At 46.5% G+C, this 22626-nt stretch overlaps 1 protein-coding gene across 6 annotated transcripts in view; it reads left to right on the forward strand.

Moving 5' to 3' along the window:
• Window positions 1–22626, forward strand: part of ADAR (adenosine deaminase RNA specific) — a 46634-nt gene that overhangs the window by 20868 nt on the left and 3140 nt on the right. For 3 of the 6 annotated variants that reach the window (XM_063727453.1, XM_054552485.2, XM_024245653.3), the window contains exons 2-14: window positions 4528–6113; window positions 8581–8764; window positions 9196–9344; window positions 9905–10049; window positions 10177–10367; window positions 17447–17594; window positions 17936–18107; window positions 18403–18496; window positions 19192–19314; window positions 19594–19727; window positions 21465–21647; window positions 21963–22075; window positions 22484–22611. In XM_063727453.1, coding sequence (XP_063583523.1) covers window positions 4528–6113; window positions 8581–8764; window positions 9196–9344; window positions 9905–10049; window positions 10177–10367; window positions 17447–17594; window positions 17936–18107; window positions 18403–18496; window positions 19192–19314; window positions 19594–19727; window positions 21465–21647; window positions 21963–22075; window positions 22484–22611 — 3350 coding nt within the window. Of the gene's footprint in view, window positions 1–4527; window positions 6114–8580; window positions 8765–9195; window positions 9345–9904; window positions 10050–10176; window positions 10368–17446; window positions 17673–17935; window positions 18108–18402; window positions 18497–19191; window positions 19315–19593; window positions 19728–21464; window positions 21648–21962; window positions 22076–22483; window positions 22612–22626 lie in introns of all 6 variants that reach the window. The other 3 variants (XM_054552494.2, XM_054552480.2, XM_024245647.3) reach the window with 1 other exon arrangement.

Genomic DNA, 22626 nt, shown 5'->3' on the forward strand with positions numbered 1-22626 from the left:
TGGATCCGTGGGTGCCAGGGACTGGGTATCGTGGAAGAAATTGATTGTTGAGTGGCATGAAAAAACTTTTTAGGGAAATAGAAATGTTCTATATCTTGATTGTGGTGGCGATTGTCGAAACTCATAGATTTATACACTTAAAAGGATAAATTTTACTCTATCTAAATTATATACCTCAATTTTGTTAAGAGAGATATATATATTTTTAAAGCACTCCTTTGAAAGGATTAAGGACGCCTGACTTGAAGGAAAAGCATTTCTGCACAGGTGTCATTGTATTGCACTGTGGAACCTGTGTGGTAAAGGCAAAGGGGGTAGTGCTTATCTCTTGATCCTAAATATGTGAGACCAGATTAAAGTGAAATCTGGGAGGCAATGAATGTTAAATGAGTTGTTATGTAATTTGCATAGAGGTGATGCTGAGAGATTTAGAAAGGATCACTATGGGTTGCTTGCTCAGTTTTCTTGCTCTCCTATTCAGTAGCTTTCCAAATGGCTGTACTCAACGGTGGCTTGGTGTTTAGGGGATTTAAGGGGGGCAAAAAGAAAAATTAATAATCTCCTCCTCTCCCTCTAACCCTACTGCCCTAAGATATCCTGTAGCAAACTTACATCTCCTTTCTTTTCTCTGTGTTCATTCCATTGTGTGCACACATACACATTCATGGATTTTCTCTTTTTGTTTAGGGAAAAAAAATTATAATGTACATACTATTCTACAACTTTTTGTTGTTTTATTTAATATATGATTCCTAAATTATCCCCAGGTGAATACAAATAGATATGACACATTTAAAAAAAATAAAATAACTGGCCGGGCGTGGTAGCTCATGCCTGTAATCCCAGCACTTTGGGAGGCCAAGGAGGGCGGATCAGGAGATAGAGACCATCCTGGCCAGCATGGTGAAACCCCATCTCTACTAAAAATACAAAAATTAGCTGGGTGTAGTGGCGTGCGCTTGTAGTCCCAGCTACTCGGGAGGCTGAGGCAGGAGAATCACTTGAACCCGGGAGGCGGAGATTGCAGTGAGCTGAGATCACACTGCACTCCAGCCTGACTGCAGTGAGCCGAGATCATACCACTGCACTCCAGCTTGGCAACAGAGCGAGACTGTGTCTCAAAAAAAATGAAATAAAAAAATAAATAAAAATAACCGTGTGAGTACTATTCCATAGAATGAATGTTTCATAATTTAATTCTTCTATAGACAGACATTAAAATATTTTCCAGATTTGGGCCAAGAGTAGCAGTTTAAAAAACATTTAGCTTTTAACTGACTTTAGCCACTTTGAAACACAATTTTTTTTCCCCAAGATCACTCAAAGAGCTAATAGGAGAACCCCTAAGTCCCATAATTCAGCTCTGGGAGCCAGCACTCACTCTGTACACACTTTTGCCTCTGTCCCTAGCAATATGGTAGGCATGAGGGTGCAGCAAGAGGAACAAGAAAGAAATGATTGCTTGCATAGTGGTGTCTTGTTCATGCAGTCATTAATTCAACAAATGTTTGTTGACAATCAACTTTGTGCCAAGTGCTAGGGAGGTTGAGATGATTGAAGCATAGTCCTTGACCCCCAAGAGCTCACCATGGAATCAACTGAAGCCCCTCATCAATACTGTGTTGGGAATATTGAGAGTGGAGAGTTGAGTATAACTTATAGGACACCTAATGTTAGTTACCTTTCAGACACTGCAATCTGTGTGTGCCATAAAAAAAAAAAATCCAGTAGCTCTGATACAAGGTAAAGTAAATGGTTTAACAGGTGCTGAGTGGGAGAAGCACAAGGAGAGGAAACCCCAAGGGCTGAAGAAGGTGGGAGTCAGGAGTCTCCTGAAGCAAGTGGCACTTAAGGAGCTCTATAAGGAAAGGGTCAGAATTGTGATAGGTGGCTGTGGAGGGAGATGTGCCACCTGGATTGGCATGTAGAGGGATAGAAAGATTAGAGGCCTTTGCAATGGCCCAGTAAGAGGTAATGAGGGGCTGGAACTGGAAGAAAACACATTTAAGAGACAGTACAGAGGTGGCAGACAAGGCGGGACTTGGCAACTGCCTGATTAGATCCAGAAGATGAGGCCAGGAGGCGAGCAGCAAAGATGACTGAGGTTTCTAGCCTTAATAGGCTAGGAGGAGAGTGATGCCATTAGCAATAACAACTACAGGAAAAGGAGCTGAGTTTGAGGGAACTATTAATTTGGTTCAGAATATGTGCTGTTTGAGTTATGGCAGGATATTTAAGTGGACAGACTGTCGACATAGTTGGAAATTCAGATCTTAAGCTCCCACACAAGGTAGTGGCTGGACATAGTAGATTTGAGTGCTGTTGCTTCAGAGGGCTAGTTTAGGTTAGTTTAAAGCAACCTAGGAAATAAATTATAAAGGAAGAAGAGGTCCTTAAAACCTTGGAGACTGATTATGTAAAGGGTGGATCCGTTAATACAGTAGCTATTAAAAAATTATAAGGGGTGGGAAGAAGGGACAAAGAAGAAAAAAGAGGTGAAAGACCTTTAGTGCTCTGTCACCAAACCGTGGGAGGAGAATTTTTTAAAAGAAGAGTGCTCAATCCACAGTGAACTAAGGCATGTTTGTTAAACGCAATTGACCACCACACAGCGAAGACCCAACTGAGGTTCAAGAGAAGGAATTTTTATGGACCCTGTTAGCACAAGTCAAGGTCCTTCTCCAGTACCGCTGGGAAGCTTCGGAGAAGAAAAGGGGGACAGTGGGCCTTGGGTGGAGAAGGGAACTGACCATGAGATCCAGGTGGGGTGAGGAGGTGTGTGAAGTCAGAGTGGGGAAGAATCAGGGTGGCTGACTGGCAGCTTCACCGGGGTCATGCGAGGAGCAGGTTCCACCAGAGTAAGGAGTAAAGTTGTAGAAACACAGGGAAGTCACCATCAGAAAAGAGCAGGAGTCAAGAAACTATGGCCCACAGGTACAAACTACCTGTTTTTATAAATAAAGCTTCGTGGTAAATGAATTGTAAATAAAGTTTTGCATATTGTGTGAGGCTGTTTTTGTGCTACAGTGGCAGAGCTATCTGGCCCTTTATAGAAAAAGTTTATCAGCCACTGGAAAAGAGTTGCAGGATTTGAGGTCTTGGTGTGATGGCCTAGGTTAGAGTCATAGTGAGATTGAAGGAGTAACAAGCCAATTGTGTGGCAGAAAGGTAGGGATGGAGATCACTGGGTTAAGGATCCTTGTAGCCGGGACACCATGAGAGTGATTGACAAGAATGCTGAAATCCCCTAAGTGTGTCAGGATGTGGAAGAGTAGAAGGCTAGAGTTATGGAAGAAAGGGTCCTACCTCTACCTGTGCAGCCTTCAGGAGAGTCTGAGGAGGGGGTGGTGAGTGTGAGTAAATGTTGTCAGAATCCCTCCTCCCGGTCTACAAGCCCCAGGGAAAGGAAGCAAGGTGTTTACTGACACCCCCAGGCTTATAAGTACTTCCTGGCTCCATCACCCTCCAGTGAACAGCCCTGGGGAGAAGAGTACTGGTTTGCAGGTGGGTGGGTGGGGAAAGGGGTCACAGGTGCTCGGTGTTCTGGTAAATGTGCATATGAGAACATGGGATTGCTTGTGCCCTGTCCGTCAGGGTTCAGAAGAACGTGCGGTGGAAGCAGCTATGGGGAGGTAGCTAGGGAAGGTAGGACTGGTCTGAGGTGGTGAGGAGCAGATGCTGCCAGCTCCACACATCCAGGAGAGCCTGGGTGGTTTGGGCAAAAGTCTCTGGCATCCCTTCTGAGCCTGGGTACCACACTGAAGAGTGAGGACAGTGTGCCATTTTTATCAGGAAACCCTCCAGCTACCTGAAAACCAAATTCTGATCCTCCTGGGATGGCAGTGGAGAGCCACGGAGATGACTCTGAGGTCGGTCCCGTGGCCTTTTCCCACCTGCAGATTGTTTTTGTTACTGCACTGTTACAGCCTTGGAGGACTGGGGTTCAGTTTCATCCAATCACATTTCTTCTTTTGTCATAGTCATCTAAACGATAGATCTTAGAGACAGGTGGGCAGGGGGTGCACTGGTGAGCCTGACTCAAGGAGAGGTCATCTCGTCCCTTCCCTAGTCCCATCTCCCTTGGTTATTGTTATTTCATGTGATTGTTCTGGTTATTTCAGGTTATTCTGTTTTTCTTTTCAGAACAAAATAACATTTATTTGTTGTTCTGATTTTAAAGGGGTAATTGTTTTGGTAACTAGAAAATTTCCTTCTCAACTCCCTTAAATTCCGTCAAAGGGAAAAGTAAGTTAGGTTGCTGGAGAGGTTATGCTGAGGCCTCAGAACCTCTGTACTCCTGGAAGTTCTGCGTGCTTTGCCTCCTGCCCCCACCCCCGTGCTCCTGTTGGCAGGCCCCTAGGCAGGATTTAGGAGGTAGGCAAGTCACCCTAGCCAAGTCATAAGCCCATGGCTCAATTGCCTTCTCAGCCCATCAAGGGCTGTTTCACAGGCAGCAAAGGGCGGGGCCTCCACAGGTTCACCACTTCAGCCCTAATTCATTTTCTTTTCCACTGTCTTATTCTGCAGGGGTATTCCCTCAGCGGATACTACTCCCATCCATTTCAAGGCTATGAACACAGACAGCTCAGATACCAGCAGCCTGGGCCAGGATCTTCCCCCAATAGTTTCCTGCTTAAGCAAATAGAGTTTCTCAAGGGGCAGCTCCCAGAAGCGCCGGTGATTGGAAAGCAGACACCGTCACTGCCACCTTCCCTCCCAGGACTCCGGCCAAGGTTTCCAGTACTACTTGCCTCCAGTACCAGAGGCAGGCAAGTGGACATCAGGGGTGTCCCCAGGGGCGTGCATCTCGGAAGTCAGGGTCTCCAGAGAGGGTTCCAGCATCCTTCACCACGTGGCAGGAGTCTGCCACGGAGAGGTGTTGATTGCCTTTCCTCACATTTCCAGGAACTGAGTATCAACCAAGATCAGGAACAAAAGATCTTAAAGTTCCTGGAAGAGCTTGGGGAAGGGAAGGCCACCACAGCACATGATCTGTCTGGGAAACTTGGGGCTCCGAAGAAAGAAATCAATCGAGTTTTATACTCCCTGGCAAAGAAGGGCAAGCTACAGAAAGAGGCAGGAACACCCCCTTTGTGGAAAATCTCGGTCTCCACTCAGGCTTGGAACCAGCACAGTGGAGTGGTAAGACCAGATAGTCATAGCCAAGGAGCCCCAAACTCAGACCCGAGTTTGGAACCGGAAGACAGAAACTCCACATCTGTCTCAGAAGATCTTCTTGAGCCTTTTATTGCAGTCTCAGCTCAGGCTTGGAACCAGCACAGTGGAGTGGTAAGACCAGATAGTCATAGCCAAGGATCCCCAAACTCAGACCCAGGTTTGGAACCTGAAGACAGCAACTCCATATCTGCCTTGGAAGATCCTCTTGAGTTTTTAGACATGGCTGAGATCAAGGAGAAAATCTGCGACTATCTCTTCGATGTGTCTGACTCCTCTGCCCTGAATTTGGCTAAAAATATTGGCCTCACCAAGGCCCGAGATATAAATGCCGTGCTAATTGACATGGAAAGGCAGGGGGATGTCTATAGACAAGGGACAACCCCTCCCATATGGCATTTGACAGACAAGAAGCGAGAGAGGATGCAAATCAAGAGAAATACGAACAGTGTTCCTGAAACCGCTCCAGCTGCAATCCCTGAGACCAAAAGAAACGCAGAGTTCCTCACCTGTAATATACCCACATCAAATGCCTCAAATAACATGGTAACCACAGAAAAAGTGGAGAATGGGCAGGAACCTGTCATAAAGTTAGAAAACAGGCAAGAGGCCAGACCAGAACCAGTAAGACTGAAACCACCTGTTCATAACAATGGCCCCTCAAAAGCAGGGTATGTTGACTTTGAAAATGGCCAGTGGGCCACAGATGACATCCCAGATGACTTGAATAGCATCCGCGCAGCACCAGGTGAGTTTCGAGCCATCATGGAGATGCCCTCCTTCTACAGTCATGGCTTGCCACGGTGTTCACCCTACAAGAAACTGACAGAGTGCCAGCTGAAGAACCCCATCAGCGGGCTGTTAGAATATGCCCAGTTCGCTAGTCAAACCTGTGAGTTCAACATGATAGAGCAGAGTGGACCACCCCATGAACCTCGGTAAGAGACCACCCAGGAACTGCACCTAGGGTTGGGGTCAGGTGCTCTTGCTCCTGAGGCAGTCTTGGCTGATTTGTGAGCAGTGCTGTTTGGTGGCGCCTATCTTTTCCTCCTTCCCTTCTGCCTTTTAGCTAAATCCACCTTGATTGGCCCTTTCTCCAGATGTTGAGCAGGGAATATAGACCTTGGACCAGCCAGAACCTTGGCTGAACAAGGGGGAGGTTGACTCTGTTGGCTGTAATGAAGCTTCTTTAGAAATGATTGGTTTTGGCCATACACGGTAGCTCATGCCTGTAATCCAGCACTTTTTGAGGCCGACGCAGGCATATCACGAGGTCAGGAGTTTGAGACCAGCCTGGCCAATGTGGTGAAACCCTGTCTCTACTAAAAATACAAAAATTAGCTGGGCGTGGTGGCGTGCGCCTGTAGTCCCAGCTACTCAGGAGGCTGAGACAGGAGAATCACTTGAACCCAGGAGGCAGAGGTTGCAGTGGGCTGAGATTGCGCCACTGCACTCTAGCCTGGGCCACAGAGCGAGACTCCATCTCAAAAAAAAAAAAAAAGAAATGATTGGTCTTGGGGGCCGGGGCGGTGGCTTACGACTGTAATCCCAGCACTTTGGGAGGCCGAGGCAGGCAGATCATGAGGTGAGGAGTTCGAGACCAGCTGGGCCAACATGGTGAAACCCCATCTCTACTAAAAATACAAAAATTAGCTGGGGGTGGTGGTGCTTGCCTGTAATCCTAGCTACTCAGGAGGCTGAGGCAGGAGAATCACTTGAACCCAGGAGGTGGAGGTTGTAGTGAGCCGAGATGGCGCCACTGCACTCCAGCCTGGGCGACAGAGTGAGACTCCATCTCGGAAAAAGAAAGAAAAAAGAAAAACATGATTGATCTCCATGCATCAATGTCATGCCTGCCTCCTAAGGCAGAGGTAATGAAGACTTAATTCCCTTCTGTAGGCCTTCTCCTCCTCCCTAAGCTGTTTCCTGAGAGGTGCAGGAGCAGGTGGGTTGGGGCAGGCTGTGTACACAGAGTGGGGGTGGGTTGTGCTGCTAAGCAGCAGCAGGTCCACAATCCCCCCTCTGCATAGCCTACTGGGGGGAAAGGATGGAGGAGTGTGTGCACGGCTGCCTGCCTGCCTGCCTGCCTGCCTATTGAAGGTGGTGGTTCTAATTTTATACACCTCCTCTGCACAGATGGGTAGGCTAGCACTTGCTGCCACTCCTGAGCTGTGAAGTCAGCGATTACCTCACTCAGATAGCTGGTCAGGCCCTGCACTGTAGGTCCTAATAGGCCAGTGGACAGATTGAGGAAAACAGGAGCTGCTGAAGGGCGTAACAGGGAGCAAAACCACTGAAGCTGAGTGGCTGCAGCTGCAGCCAAGGAAGGAGTCAGTAGGATGGGGGAGAATTCCACTGACCTTTATGTTTACCTAGCCTGGTTTCTAGGGGTGTAGATTCCTGGCTAGGACCCTTATTCCTTGTCTTGACTGTCTTCATGACACCAATTTGGCATTTCAGGAGAGCTGTTAAGGAGTTGTGTCTGTCCAAAAGCTGGCAAGGCCAGAGCTGGATTGTTTGGGGTAGAGACCGGATGGCCGTCATTCTCTTTTGCCTCCCTCCCTCCTCCCCAGAGTTGGAGGAAAGCAGTGGATTTTGTGGTTAATCATTCTTTGGACTCACACTATAAGAAACATTGGTGCCATGTTCAAATATATCAGAAGACCTAGGAAATAAGAAATTTGACCTACTTTTCTAAATGAAATCCCAGACTGAGCAAAGAGCTCACCACATTTGAAAGCTTGAACAAAGGGGGGCCTAGGCTAAGTCCAGAGGCCTAGAACAAATGCTTTTTCATTTTCTACATAACGAGGGGAAATTCCTTGTTATGTAGAAAATAGCTTGAGACAAATGGTGCTATAGAGTGACTCATAACAAACTACAGTGATATAGGTCTAGGGACAAAAGCAGGCCACTGATAAGTGGCAGATGCCTGATCCCCCTAGGTAGTGGGGAGTGTGAGACTGGGTTATAAGAAGCCTTCACTATCTTTTAGGACCCTCCCTTGAGGAGGCCAGTCTACCACAATTGCTTTAGAATGAAGGTCTTTTGGTTGCTCACAAGACTATAATGGCGACTTTTTGCTCATCATGCTTGTGTGTGTGGGTTTTATCTTAATTCGTTGTTAAGAGATAGTGGGTTTCCCCTGAGCTAGTTTCCTATCATCTGTGCCTATGTTTGCTTCACTGAGCTATGGGGAAAGAGTCACTGGCTGGTTTGTTTACAAAAAGAAAGGACGGGCTGAGCCTTAAGGAGTAGGAAGGAGTTCCTTGGCCTACCCTTCATCTCCTCCACAAGTGAAAAGCCCCTTAGCGTAGCAGAAAATTCCAGGTTGAAGGTCTCTTTGGAGAAGGCAGAAGGAATGACCTAGACTCCTGTTCACACATCTAATTACTTTCCGTCAAGATTTAAATTCCAGGTTGTCATCAATGGCCGAGAGTTTCCCCCAGCTGAAGCTGGAAGCAAGAAAGTGGCCAAGCAGGATGCAGCTATGAAAGCCATGACAATTCTGCTAGAGGAAGCCAAAGCCAAGGACAGTGGAAAATCAGAAGAATCACCCCACTATTCCACAGAGAAAGAATCAGAGAAGGTAGGTGTCCTCCTGCCATCTGGGAGAATATCAGTTCCCTGTCAGTGTCTGAATTGTAACTGACTCCCTTGAAGCAATCCCAGCCTAAACAGCTGACATCGTCTTGGAGTCAGCTTCCCACTCTTCCCTTTACCCTATCTCGCCAGCCCACCTTTCCTCCTCTCATACCCAGTTCCTCTCTCTGCTCCTGTCCCAACATAATTGGATTTATAGAATTTCGGACTTGAAAGAGACCTGAAAGTTTATTGAGGCCAGTCTCCTCTCTTGGAAGATGCGGAATGAGAGCTCCAGCAGCCCCTTTAACTTTGGGAAGCCAACCCCTTGACAGTTAGTTGGTGGGAAGAAAGTCCCCCATCCCCATCCCCTCTTCTGTGATGGACTAACCAGTGTTTTCTTAGTTTTGTTTTCTTCTTGTCTCTCATTTTCTCTAGACCGCAGAGTCCCAGATCCCCACCCCTTCAGCCACATCCTTATTTTCTGGGAAGAGCCCCGTCACCACACTGCTCGAGTGTATGCACAAATTGGGGAACTCCTGCGAATTCCGTCTCCTGTCCAAAGAAGGCCCTGCCCATGAGCCCAAGTATGTCCCACGTGTCCTCTGTCCAGCTGAGGTTTTCTCAGAAAGAAAAAGAGACACATTTTCTTCCTTGCCTCCTCAGGGATGGCAGATTGACCAATTTCTCCTGTTTCAAAATGGGGAAAGGAGGTCTCTGAGGGCCTGGTTGCTGCTTGTGAGGCAGACAATTAGGGATTAGCAATTCAAAGGGAATTCCTGGCCCATCCTCTATCTCCTCTATAAGCACTAGGGAGGTTCATGGCTTGGACGTCACTCACTGTTGGTGGGACAGAAAGGTACAGGACCTGAGAAGCTCTTTGCCTGTGGGTCTATAGACTCACATGTTCAAGAGAAGTGTTCCTGGAAGAGGTGAAACTAGGTTGATGCTTAAATGTTGAAAGGGGTCAGCCAGGCTAAGAGACACTGGCTGTTCAAGGCAGAAGTGACTGCATGAGATGTGACTGCACAGAGGTGATGTGTTCAAGGAAATTACCAATAGTAGAGGATGGCAGCCTGGCAGAGGCTAGGTCAGGCTCCTCAGTCAAAACCATTTTAATCCTTCTACTTGCTTCATCTCCTGTCAGGTTCCAATACTGTGTTGCAGTGGGAGCCCAAACTTTCCCCAGTGTGAGTGCTCCCAGCAAGAAAGTGGCAAAGCAGATGGCCGCAGAGGAAGCCATGAAGGCCCTGCATGGGGAGGCGACCAACTCCATGGCTTCTGATAACCAGGTAGGGCGTTTTCCTACTCAAAAGATACAGGTCGTTTTTAGCAACTGAGTGGTTTAAAATTGCCAGTGACTCCCTCAACATTTCCTGAAGTGTTTACGGCTCGTCTGTTTGATGGATTCTCCTTTAGCCCGAAGGTATGATCTCAGAGTCACTTGATAACTTGGAATCCATGATGCCCAACAAGGTCAGGAAGATTGGCGAGCTCGTGAGATACCTGAACACCAACCCTGTGGGTGGCCTTTTGGAGTACGCCCGCTCCCATGGCTTTGCTGCTGAATTCAAGTTGGTTGACCAGTCCGGACCTCCTCACGAGCCCAAGTGAGTGTCCTAGTCCTGGCTAATGCATGTGTCACCAGTTGGGCATGGTCTGTAACCCAGGGAAAACAAGGGTGTGCTTTAGCTGTGTGGGACAGAAGGGGCGAGTTGAGGGAAACAAATCCAGCCCTGTCTCCACGGCCTCTTAGAAGACAATAGACCTGCCAAGAGTGAATGCGTTCACTCTTCCAGTAAGCATGATCCTTTTTAATTTTTTGACTAGTTTTAATTTTTAAAGAAATGTATAGGTACATTAAAAAATCACTCAGGCCAGACATGGTGGCTCACGCCTGTAATCCCAGCACTTTGGGAGGTTGAGGCAGGTAGATTACCTGAGGTCAGGAGTTCAAGACCAGCCTGACCATATGGTGAAACCCTGTCTCTACTAAAAATACAAAAATTAGCTGGGCGTGGCGGCGGGTGCCTGTAATCCCAGCTACTTGGGAGGCTGAGACAGGAGAAATGATTGAACCTGGGAGGCGGAGGTTGCAGTGAGCTGAGATTGCGCCACTGCACTCCAGCCTGAGCAACAGAGCAAGACTCCATCTTGAAAAAAATCATTCAAGCTGATTGAAAAAGTAGTCATTTCAATGAAAAGTCTCATTTCCGTCTCAGACTTCTAGTTTCCCTCCCTAGACCCATATACTACCATAGCCCTGCATTAGCAACTGGGATGCGGTCTGAGAAACATGGTTTTGTTGTTGTGAGAACATCAGAGTGTATTTACATAAACCTAGATGGTATGGGCTCCTACACACATACAGGCTGTATGGTATGGCCGGTTGCTCCTAGGCTACAAACCTGTACAGCATGTAACTGTAGTGAATACTGTGGGCAGCTGCAACACACTGGTAAGTATTGGTGTCTATCTAAACAGCGAAAAGATACAGTAAAAAGACAGCATAAAGGATAAAAAAAAAACTACACCTGTATAGGGCGCCTGCCATGAATGGAGCTTGCAGGACTAGAAGTTGCTGTGGGTGAGTCAGCCAGTGAGTGGAGAATGAATATGAGGGCCTAGGACATGACTGTACACTAGTGTAGGCTTTGTAAACACTGTTCACTTAGGCTAACTACATTTATTTTATTAACTTTTTTATTTTTTGTTTCTTTTGTAATAATACTTAGCTTAAAACACAAACATGTTGTACTGCTATCCAAAAATATTTCCTTTGTTTATATCCTTAATTCTATAGTCTTTTTTCTGTTTTTGAATTTTTTAATTTTTTTAACTTTTTAAACTTTTTTGTTGAAAGCTGAGATGAAAATACATTAGCTGTTAGCCTAGGCCTACACAGGGTCAGGATCCTCAGTATCACTGTCTTCCACCTCCACATCTTGTCCCACTGTAAGGTGTTCAGGGGCAATAACATGCATGGGGGCCGTCATCTCCTATGGTAACACTGCTTTCCGGAATACCTGCCTGAGGCTTTTTTTAGTTACTTATTTTTCTAGAAGTAGAAGGAGTATACTCTGAAATAATGATAAAAATAGAGTAAACACATAAGGAGCGTGTAGCCTAGATCCCTCGCATGCACAGTTCACACTCCTACAAGAAGCTCATGCTGCTGCTGATCCGACAGGAGGCGGAGCTCGGACCAGAATGCTTGCTTGCTCACTCGCCACTCACCTCTTGCTGTGTGCCCAGGTTCCTAACAGGTTACAGACCCCTGCACTTGGTGATAAGAATTTTTCAGCTCCATCATAATCTTATGGGACCCTTGTCATATGTGTGATTTATCATTGAACAGAACACTGTTATGCAGTACATGACTATACCAGTTTCTTGAGTCCTAGAAATTGCTATGCATAACTAGCACATTTTCCCTTTGGTCTTTTTAAACAAATATATCTTCTGTTTTATACGTTGACTCCTTTACTTACCAGACTTCTTGCATAGCTGCATAGTATTTCATTGAATAGAAGCTGACAAATTCAGTTTCTCAGAAGTAAACATTTAATAGGGACTTAGGAACAGAAATGATGTCTTGGGTGGCTGCAAGACAGTGGATCCCTGCACTTACCCTCCAGAAAGTATGCTTTCTATAGAGGCTTTTTTGGTTAACCATGCAGCTGGTCACACCTTATACTTTCTTGTGAAACTTACGAGCACTAGCTGGTGGGGAGGCTTGGTAGACATCTTTGTGTGGAATTATTTATGCTACCCAACACCTTGGGATGCAGGAGTCAGATATTGGTGGTCATGGTGGTTTTGCATCAAGATGGCATCACTCTTGCCATGCAACAGGCATGTTTTCTTAATCTCTAAGGTCTATCACAAAGTGGAAAAGCAAGGTGTAAAGTGAGGGTAGAGGTGAAGATTGTCTGTATATGGCTAGAATATTTTCTTGAAGGATCGAAAAAACTGGCAACTGTGTTTGCTTCTGGGGAAGGAGGGACACTTTTATTGTACACTCTTAACTGTTTGAATTTTCACATGTTTGGCATCCAACTTGTCCATTTTAAAGTCATTAAGGAAAAAAGCTTATAAGAATGCTATCTTGTTACTTTAAATTTGTCTCTCCTTAATAGAAGTAATGTCAGCTGGGCACAGTGGCTTACGCCTATAATCCCAGCATTTTGGGAGGCCGAGGTGGGTGGATCATTTGAGCTCAGGAGTTTGAGACCAGCCTGGCCAACATGGTAAAACCCCATCTCTACTAAAAATACAAAAAATAGCTGAGCATGGTGGTATGCCCCTGTATGCCAGCTACTCCAGAGGCTGAGCAGGAGAATTAGTTGAACCCAGGAGGCGGAAGTTGCAGTGACCTGAGATTGTGCCACTGCACTCCAGCTTGGGTGATGGAGTGAGACTCCGTCTCAAAAAAAAAAAAAAATTAGAAGTAATGGCATTTCATTTATTCATATTTATGTGTTATTTGCATTTCCTTTTCTGTGAACCACCTGTTCTTGTCCTTTTCCAGTTTTCTTTCAGATTGTTACTCTTCATGGATATGTAAGAACTTTTAACGTAATTTTTTAAAGTAGCCCTTTGCCCAACATGACCCAATTTAGAACACACATCTGCCCACTGTTTAAGCCATCTGGAAAAGGAGAGGCCCAGTCTCCCTCCAGCTGCTCTTCTACTAATTCATATCCTTCACTCTCAATAAGCACCTCCTTATCTTTAAGCACAGTCCTTCAGATGATAGGTTCAGTTCATTTCCTCTTTCTCTTCTGTGAAATCTTCTATGAAATCCTTTCTAGGACTTCAGGTCAGCCATTCATTGAGAATGTAAGAACTTACTATGAACTAGATGGAAGATAAAAAAAATTGCTGCCCCTGAGTGTGTAGCAGACATATAGCCATAGCAGTATTGAAATGTGCCATCGGAGGTGAATGCAGAGTGCTATGGGGACACAGAGGACACTGCTGCCAGTGTCTGCCAGGGAGTTGAGGAAGGTTGCATAGAGAGGAGAAATGCTAATTGAGTAACTACGTTTATTAACTGTCTCGTACAATAATGTGCTCTAGTTCCTTCTTAATGTGAATTATGCTGGGTCTTTTTTTCCTTTCTGTCTACACTTGTTGGTGACGTTAACTAATTTTATGACTTCTTTTCTTTTCTTTTTTTTTTGGAGATGGAGTCTCACTCTGTCACCCAGGCTGGAGTGCAGTGGCGCAGTCTCAGCTCACTGCCACCTCCGCCTCCCGGATTCAAACAATTCTTTTGCCTCAGCTCCTCGAGTAGCTGGGATTACAGGCATCTGCCACCACATCTGACTAATTTTTGTATTTTTAGTAGAGACGAGGTTTCACCATGTTGGCCAGGCTGGTCTTCAACTCCTGACCTCAGATGATCCACCCACCTCGGCCTCCCAAAGTGCTGGGATTACACTCATGAACCACCGCGACAGCCATGACTTTTGATATCTAAATGCTGGAGACCACTTGGAGCTCCAGATTCCTCCATCTAGTTGCTTACTTGTCACCTCTGTTTGGATTAACATCCCTAATGTGACATGTCCAAAGCAGAACTCTTGGGTTTTGCCCCCTTCGCTTCATTTCCCCCAAGTCTTTCCCAGCTCAGTAAGTGATACCACTGTCTACGCAGTGGCTCAGGTCAGAAACCTGAGGATCATCTTTTCCTGTCTCCTTCACCTCCTTCATCAACTCATCCTTAAGTCCTATTGGTTACACTTAGAATTTCTAGCCCAAATCCCTTCCTCTTCTTTCTACCTCCAGCGTCAGCACTCTAATCCAAGCCACTGTCTCATCTAGACTGTCACAATAGCCTCCTAACTGATCTTTCTACTTTATTTACTCAACACTTATTTATGGAGTATCTTCTATTTTTTTTTAGAACAGGAACCAAACATTAACCAATAGTCACCTAAAGAAATGTAAGATCTCATATTTGATAAGTATTCCAAAGGGCTGGAGTTGCAGCAGGAATCAATTATAGCACAGTTTGACTTAGGAAGGAAAGGGGGAAGGGCTTCCCCAAGAAGTACTGCCTGAGCTGAGACTTTAAGGATGATGAAGAGAGAAAGACTGAGGGTTCTAGGTGAAGGACACTGTTAAATCCTATGGTGGGAGAAGAGCAGAGTTGGCAAAGAGGCTGAGAGGAGGCACTTATGGGTGAAGCAGAGAGCATGAGGGAGGGCTGGCGCTAGAGGAGATTAGAGAGTTGATCAGGGTGGCCCACCAGGGCCTTCCTTGTTAGTCACGTTAGTGCTTTTACCACAGAAGCAGTGGAGAGCCATTGAAGGTTTTTAATAAAAGACTGTGACTTTCCCTCTCTCCACACTCTTGTCCCTTTCCCAGCATTTTTCTTCTTAATTTTCTTTCCTCTGCTGAGAGAACCATTTCAGACCTTTGCCTCTTTCTTCAGATTTCCACCCGTACCCCTGTTCCTCACTTTAAACTACCTTACTTCACACTTAATTGAAAAAATAGCAATACGCATACAAGAAATACCTTATCTTCCCATTACCAAACTACCCCCTACCTCCATCTGTACCAGCAAGAGTGAAGGACGTATCCCTCCTCCCATCCCGGTGTCCTGGATCCCATCCCTCTCATCTGCTCTAAGACTTTATCGCTTTGGTTGTCTCCCCTCTCCTTGTCTGCAGCTGCTCCATCTGGATCATTCCCACCAGCCTTGAAACATGCCCATGACCATCTTTTAAAAACCTTCCCTCTACCCCATATCTCCCTGCAGGTACCATCTCATTTCTTTGCTTCTCTTACAGCCAAACTTCTCAAAAGAGTTATTCATACTCATTGTCTGCACTTGAACTCATTTCACTAAAAAGGCCAACCACTAGCCACATGTGGTTATTGAGCACTCGAACTGTGGCTAGTGTGCTGAGGCACTGAATTATTAATTGCATTGTAATTAACTTAAATTCAGTAGCCCCATGTGGCTAGTGGCTACCATATTGGATAGCAGAGCTCTAAAGGATTCTAGTTGCATAATTAACAAACTTTATCATATATGTAAATATATCATACCAATATAAAACTTTGCACATAAGAGTTCATATTCTTTTCAAACACATAGGGCAGTCATGAAATTCTCCTGGATCCCTGAGGTAAAGATACTACACAATCTGTCCCTCCTGACCGCCTTCACCATCTTCTTTTCATGCCACTATCCCTCTCATTCTGAACTTAAGCCCACTGGCCTGCACGAGCCTGCCAGCATGGACAAAGAAAGGAGTGAAGGCATTTTAGTTCCTTCGGATCATCAAGGAACAGTGAGAAACTCCATGTGGTTGAACATAAACGTTGATTCCTTTTACTGCCCGAGCTGCTAAGTCTTGAAACTGAAGCCTCTGTTGTATGCAGTTAGAGTATCCAAAGCTGGGTTCTCAGCCAGTAGATTAGGATCTGGTTGAAAGCTAGGATTCTTGATGCCTTGTCTGGTACATTTCCAAGCTGTTTTGCTCCACCATGCTCTTCCCTCTGTGTTTGGAAATTCCCAGCCGGAGCGGTAGAAGCCACCTCCCTGCTCCACTTGGGCACTTTATTGTCAGCGCAGCTCATGGGCCCAAGATCCATTCCTTACCCCAGAGTTAGCTCAAGCCTGCCAGGGGTCAAAAAACAACTCCCAGCAAAACCTGGGTCCCTGGCCTAAGGCCGACCTTGACCTAATGACCTCTCCAGGTCAAGTCCCCTTGAGCTAATAGGAAGTAAATGAGGGAATGGAGTTGGGCGCTTTAAAAATCAGACATTGTATGAAGTAACAGTGACTCGTGGGGAGAAAGGTAGTCCCTTCTGATTTCTGCTTAAGAAGAGAGTCCAAGTTGGTGCTAGCATTTCGTTAAGCCTTCCTCATACTTCATAATCTTCCTTTATAGTAAGGACAGGCTCAGAACCTTTGCAGGTAACAGTATCTAGTCAGAATTTTATAACATGATTTTATCATATTCTGTTTTACAGCCACCTTCAATATGTGGCAAGTGATACTGGTTTTCCATTTACAGTAGTGAAACAAAGTTTCCTATTTCAGTGTGTTTACATTTTTATCTCTTTTTTCATACCTAGTATTACGGATATTTACATTTTTAGAGTCTTTATTTATTTTAGAGATGAGGATCTTGCTGTCTCATGCAGGCTGGAGTGCAGTGATATGGTCATAGCTCACTGCAGCCTTGACCTCCAGGGCTCAAGTGATCCTCTCACCCCAGCCTCCCAAGTAGCTGAGACTATAGGCACACACCACCGTGCCCAGCTAAATTTTTTTTTTTTTTTTTTTAAGAGACAGGGGTCTCACTATGTTGCCTGGGGGATTACTATGTTGCCCAAGCTGGTCTTGAACTCCTGGCCTCAAGTGATCTCCCACCTTAGCTCCTCGAGTTGCTGGGATTACAGGTGTGAGCCACAATGACTGGCTCTAAGAAGTCAATTTAGAGAAAAATATTAAGTAATAGTCCAAGTAATACCTGGATCTGGCACAAATCATGTGGTGATTCATGAATGACCAAAATCTAGGAAATGCTGCCTTAGAAACAGCTTCTGTTTGACGGGTCCATATGTTTGCAAGACTGGCCACATCTTCAGCAAAACTAACCCTTCCTTGGAACAACTGTCAGGGTCTGGCACTCGTCTTCATTCTCTGCTTCTCATCCCAAAGGTTCGTTTACCAAGCAAAAGTTGGGGGTCGCTGGTTCCCAGCCGTCTGCGCACACAGCAAGAAGCAAGGCAAGCAGGAAGCAGCAGATGCGGCTCTCCGTGTCTTGATTGGGGAGAACGAGAAGGCAGAACGCATGGGTTTCACAGAGGTAACCCCAGTGACAGGGGCCAGTCTCAGAAGAACTATGCTCCTCCTCTCAAGGTCCCCAGAAGCACAGCCAAAGACAGTTAAGACGTCTACTTTTGGTGCCTTTTTTTGGGGGGGGAGGGTCCTCCTAACTCCTCTCTAAGTGGAGGTGGCTCTTGCTGTCATGCGAGTTATTCCTAGGCTTTACTCTTAGCCTCAAGAGAGCATATAACTGGGACACTAGATGTAAAAGAAGGAAAAGATGACTCACACGACAAGTAGAGCTTGATCTCCCTGCCCACGGTGAATATGGTGGACACAGCCTCAGCTTTGTGGTGCTGACACAGCCTCCTTTCCCCACAGCTCCCTCTCACTGGCAGCACCTTCCATGACCAGATAGCCATGCTGAGCCACCGGTGCTTCAACACTCTGACTAACAGCTTCCAGCCCTCCTTGCTCGGCCGCAAGATTCTGGCCGCCATCATTATGAAAAAAGACTCTGAGGACATGGGTGTCGTCGTCAGCTTGGGAACAGGTGAGTGAGGCTCTGAGACATGCCGCCTCCCGTGGCGCCTGAAAGCGGGTCCCTCTCATCCTCCCCCGGAGTCCATGCATGTTAAGTCCAAGTCAGGGAGAAGAGACTTCATTTTAGCTACAGTCAATTCAGAGTGAGGAATGAGTTCTTAGTTCCTAGAGGACAGAATATGGGAGTCTAGGATCTGAGAAATTGAGGCTGTTTCTGCCTTGAAGCTTTCAGAACAAATAGCCTTCATCCTGTTTGCCACCGGTTTCCTTCCATTATTCTATTTCTGTTTTAAACACCTTCCTAGGGAATCGCTGTGTGAAAGGAGATTCTCTCAGCCTAAAAGGAGAAACTGTCAATGACTGCCATGCAGAAATAATCTCCCGGAGAGGCTTCATCAGGTGAGCGAGATCAGAGCGGTCGCCTGGCTGCCCAGCTGTGGAGAGCTCCAGTTCCCTGCCCCACATGGCTCTGACACGGCCTCTGAAACCCCCTCAGACGAACAGGTCATGATGTGGCAGTGGCAGCCTTTGCTTTTCACCCGTCCATTTGAACCTGTCTGATGGAATCCGTCCCCTCTGTGACCTGAGCTGCCTCCCACTACTCGGCCTGTTTTTAAATGCCGTCCTTTTTTCTGCTAACTCTGCTGCTTCATCTTCTTTTCTAAAAACACAAAATGACCTTTTAGTCCTCAGGGCCTTGGGGATGAGGCAGCTTTCCATTTCCGTTTGAGGACCTACACAACCTTGATGCCCCTGCCAGCTTTCTCCTCTAGCTCACTTTTTCTTTAATTTATGAAGGGAGAGACTTAGAAAGGAGCAACAGCTTCCTGTAGTCCTTGAATCAGTTTGCTCTGCCCTAGAATCCCTGTAGCCGCCATAGCGAGGAGCCCTCAGCAGAAATGAAGGAGACCCAAAAGGCTAACTATGCTTTATGAAATGCTGGGGTCTCCCCTGGAGAATTTCCACCTGATAAACTGTGAGAGGTCTGCAACATTGAGGCTTTTCCTTACTGGCTCATTTGGAGGTCAGATTATAGAAGCAACTGCTTTTCCCAGAATTGAACCTGCCTTCCTAACTAGATTTTCTTTTTGTAGGTTTCTCTACAGTGAGTTAATGAAATACAACCCCCAGACTGCAAAGGATAGTATATTTGAACCTGCTAAGGGAGGAGAAAAGCTCCAAATAAAAAAGACTGTGTCATTCCATCTCTATATCAGGTCTGTACAGTTCCTGTTGCTGCCAGGGTGGGCCCTGCCAGGCTGTTAGAATTGGGTATCCGAATGCTCTCCTGGCCTGTAAATCGAACCTCATACAATAAGCCACACTCCACTGTGGGTTTGAGGTCCATATTCAGGTGTAGATGACTCACGTGTACCAGTCTCCCACGGTAGGCCTTAGAAAACATCCCTTGCTTCTGTCACATCTGACTGTTTTGGAGCCCCACGAAATTGCAGATTTCCCACAGGTGAGTTTTAACAGCCACCCCTGTTTTTCAGCACCGCTCCGTGTGGAGATGGCGCCCTCTTTGACAAGTCCTGCAGCGACCGTGCTATGGAAAGCACAGAGTCCCGCCACTACCCTGTCTTCGAGAATCCCAAACAAGGAAAGCTCCGCACCAAGGTGGAGAACGGTGCGTGATACATGCCCCCGCCTCCTTTCCGCAAAAGGCTCTGCAAGGTCCAGGGACCCCAAGTCTCTGCAGGGCTGCTAGGATTTTACCATTAGTCACTGGGCACAGAGGTGCTGTTTACAAGAAAGGGAAGACCTGGGTCAGGGAGCTGTGTGGTAAGATCAGGGTTCTATTTTGAATGTGTTAGTTTGGGAGACCTGGGAGATCCCCAAGTCAAATAGGAGGTGGGGGTTCCCATGTGGAGCTCAGAGGAGGGAGCTTGGCTGGAAATAGAAATATGGGAGTCATCCCCCTATAGGGTCTTCATGGCCATGAGAATGCATAGGATCACCTCAGGAAAGCAGGGAGGAAAAGAAGAGTGCGGCACAACCAAGCCCTGAAGAGCTGACAGATGAGGGTGCCAAGTGCCGGGGTTCCCTCCTGTCTAGCTGGCAGTTGACTCTGCCTTGTCCACTGGCTCCTTCTCTCCTATCCTCTCCTGTCTCCTTATTGTCTCTTCGCATCCACTCCATTGCGTTCAGGCCACGTCAGCAGTCATCATGGTGGTCCTGAAACCCTGCTAAATACCCTAAAGTATAGACGCAGTTACCATGGAGCCAGTGCTCCACTCCTAGGTATATGCTCCAGAGAGATGGAGATCTGTGTCCACACGGAAACTAATATGTGAATGTTCATGGCAGCATTACAAGAGCCAAAAAAGTGGAAACAACCCAGACGTCCATCAGCTGAGGATTCATAAATAAAACATCAAATATATCCATAAATTGAATATTATTTTGGCCATAAGAAGTGAAGTGCTGATACATGCTTACAATATGGATGCACTTGAAAACTTGATGCCAAATGAAAAAAGCCAGTCACAAAAGATCACATATTGTATGATTCCATTTATATGAAATGTCCAGAATAGACAAATCCATAGAGACAGAAAGTAGATTAGTGGTTGCCAGGGCCAGGAGTGGGAGAGTTGGAGAGATGAGTGACTGCGCCAATGGGTAGGTTTCTTTTTGGAGCGATGAACTGTTCTAAAATTGACTGTGGTGACAGTTGCAGAACTCTTGTGAATATACTAAAAATGACTGAATTGTATGCTTTAAATGGGTGAACTGTATGGCATATGAACTGTATCTCAGTAAAGCGGTTTTTTTTAAACCCTGTAGTGGTTTCCCACTGCACTGCATATACAAGCAAAATCTGCTGTGACCACCCGGCCTCTCGCGCCACTTTCCCCATCCCTCGCATATGCTGCGTCCACACTGGCTGTCTGTCAGGCCCCTGAACAGCCAATCCGCTGGCTGCCTTGGGGCCTTTGCTTTTGTCCTGTGTGCCTGAAACACTCTTACTCCAGCTGTCCTGCTCCATGTCTGGGCTCCCCTGCTGCTGCTGTCCCAGGAGGTGTCCCCTGTGGTCCTCCGTCATAGCTCCCTCAGAGCCTTCAGAGCACTGTCAGCATCTGGAATTCTTCCGTATGTACTGGCTACTGGTTTAGTGTCTATTCTCTTCCCTTTCAATCTCCTCACCACCATAGATGTTTTAGGAGGACAAGGATCTTACTTGGTTTTGCTCACCATTCTTTCCCAGCACCAAGCATAGTGCCTGGCGCATAGCAGGGGCTGTGAAATATGTGAAGAATGAATGAATGTAGCCTGTGGCCCAAGCTTAAGGAGGATAAAAACCACGCCAGGGAGTGGTTTGGTCCATTGGCACCTGTGGGTCTGACCCAAGTCTCTCACACAGGAGAAGGCACGATCCCTGTGGAATCCAGTGACATTGTGCCTACGTGGGATGGCATTCGGCTCGGGGAGAGACTCCGTACCATGTCTTGTAGTGACAAAATCCTACGCTGGAATGTGCTGGGCCTGCAAGGGGCACTGTTGACCCACTTCCTGCAGCCCATTTATCTCAAATCTGTCACATTGGGTAAGGGGCCTGCCTTGGGATCTGGAACTGGTCTGTCCTTCTTGTGCCCAAATCCCAAACTGCATGCTTTATTGCCAGGTGTCTTGTCTCCCCTATCAAAATGAGCATGGTTCACTCCTCAGTAATTGATTGAGTGTCCAGTCTGCTGTGGTAGGAAGATCCTAGTAGCCCCAGTCAGAAGGTGCTTCCTAACAAGGCAGCTGTTTCTCTTTCTTGACAACCGTATCTTGTACCTCCAAAATCCCCACATGCCTCTGCCTCTTAACAGCATTTGGTGCAAACACAGGTACATACGTTTCTCTTTTTTGTACTCAGGTTACCTTTTCAGCCAAGGGCATCTGACCCGTGCTATTTGCTGTCGTGTGACAAGAGATGGGAGCGCATTTGAGGATGGACTACGACATCCCTTTATTGTCAACCACCCCAAGGTGCTATAACCCCCTTCTATTTTCCCTGACTTTTTCCTCCTTTTCAAGCAGTCATGTAAATAGAGGAAAAATGTACACTGTGGGCAAGGGGAACATTGCCCACAGTGGTAGCCCACAAGGGAACATTGCCCACAGTGGCGCACCACCAACATTGGTTGGTGTCCCAAGAACTTAAACTTTCTTCCTTTTGGATGCCAAGGGCTTTTCTTCACTTAGTCTAGAATTAATCTGAATCGAGATGGAGTTAGTATATCTAGAGTGTGCTCAGTCTTAGCCAAACACAACCCTAAATACAGGGGAAAGATCATGACCCCACACTTCCTCTCTCCTATGAGTCTTGAGTCTCTGCTTCAGAATCTTATTCCTGAAAGGTTTCCATCTTTCTCCCGTTGCTTCTGGGATTCCTAGGTTGGCAGAGTCAGCGTATATGATTCCAAAAGGCAATCTGGGAAGACTAAGGAGACAAGCGTCAACTGGTGTCTGGCTGATGGCTATGACCTGGAGATCCTGGACGGTACCAGAGGCACTGTGGATGGGTAAGGAGACAGGAG

This window comes from Pongo abelii, chromosome 1, assembly GCF_028885655.2.
Source record: "Pongo abelii isolate AG06213 chromosome 1, NHGRI_mPonAbe1-v2.0_pri, whole genome shotgun sequence".
Lineage (NCBI taxonomy): Eukaryota > Metazoa > Chordata > Mammalia > Primates > Hominidae > Pongo > Pongo abelii.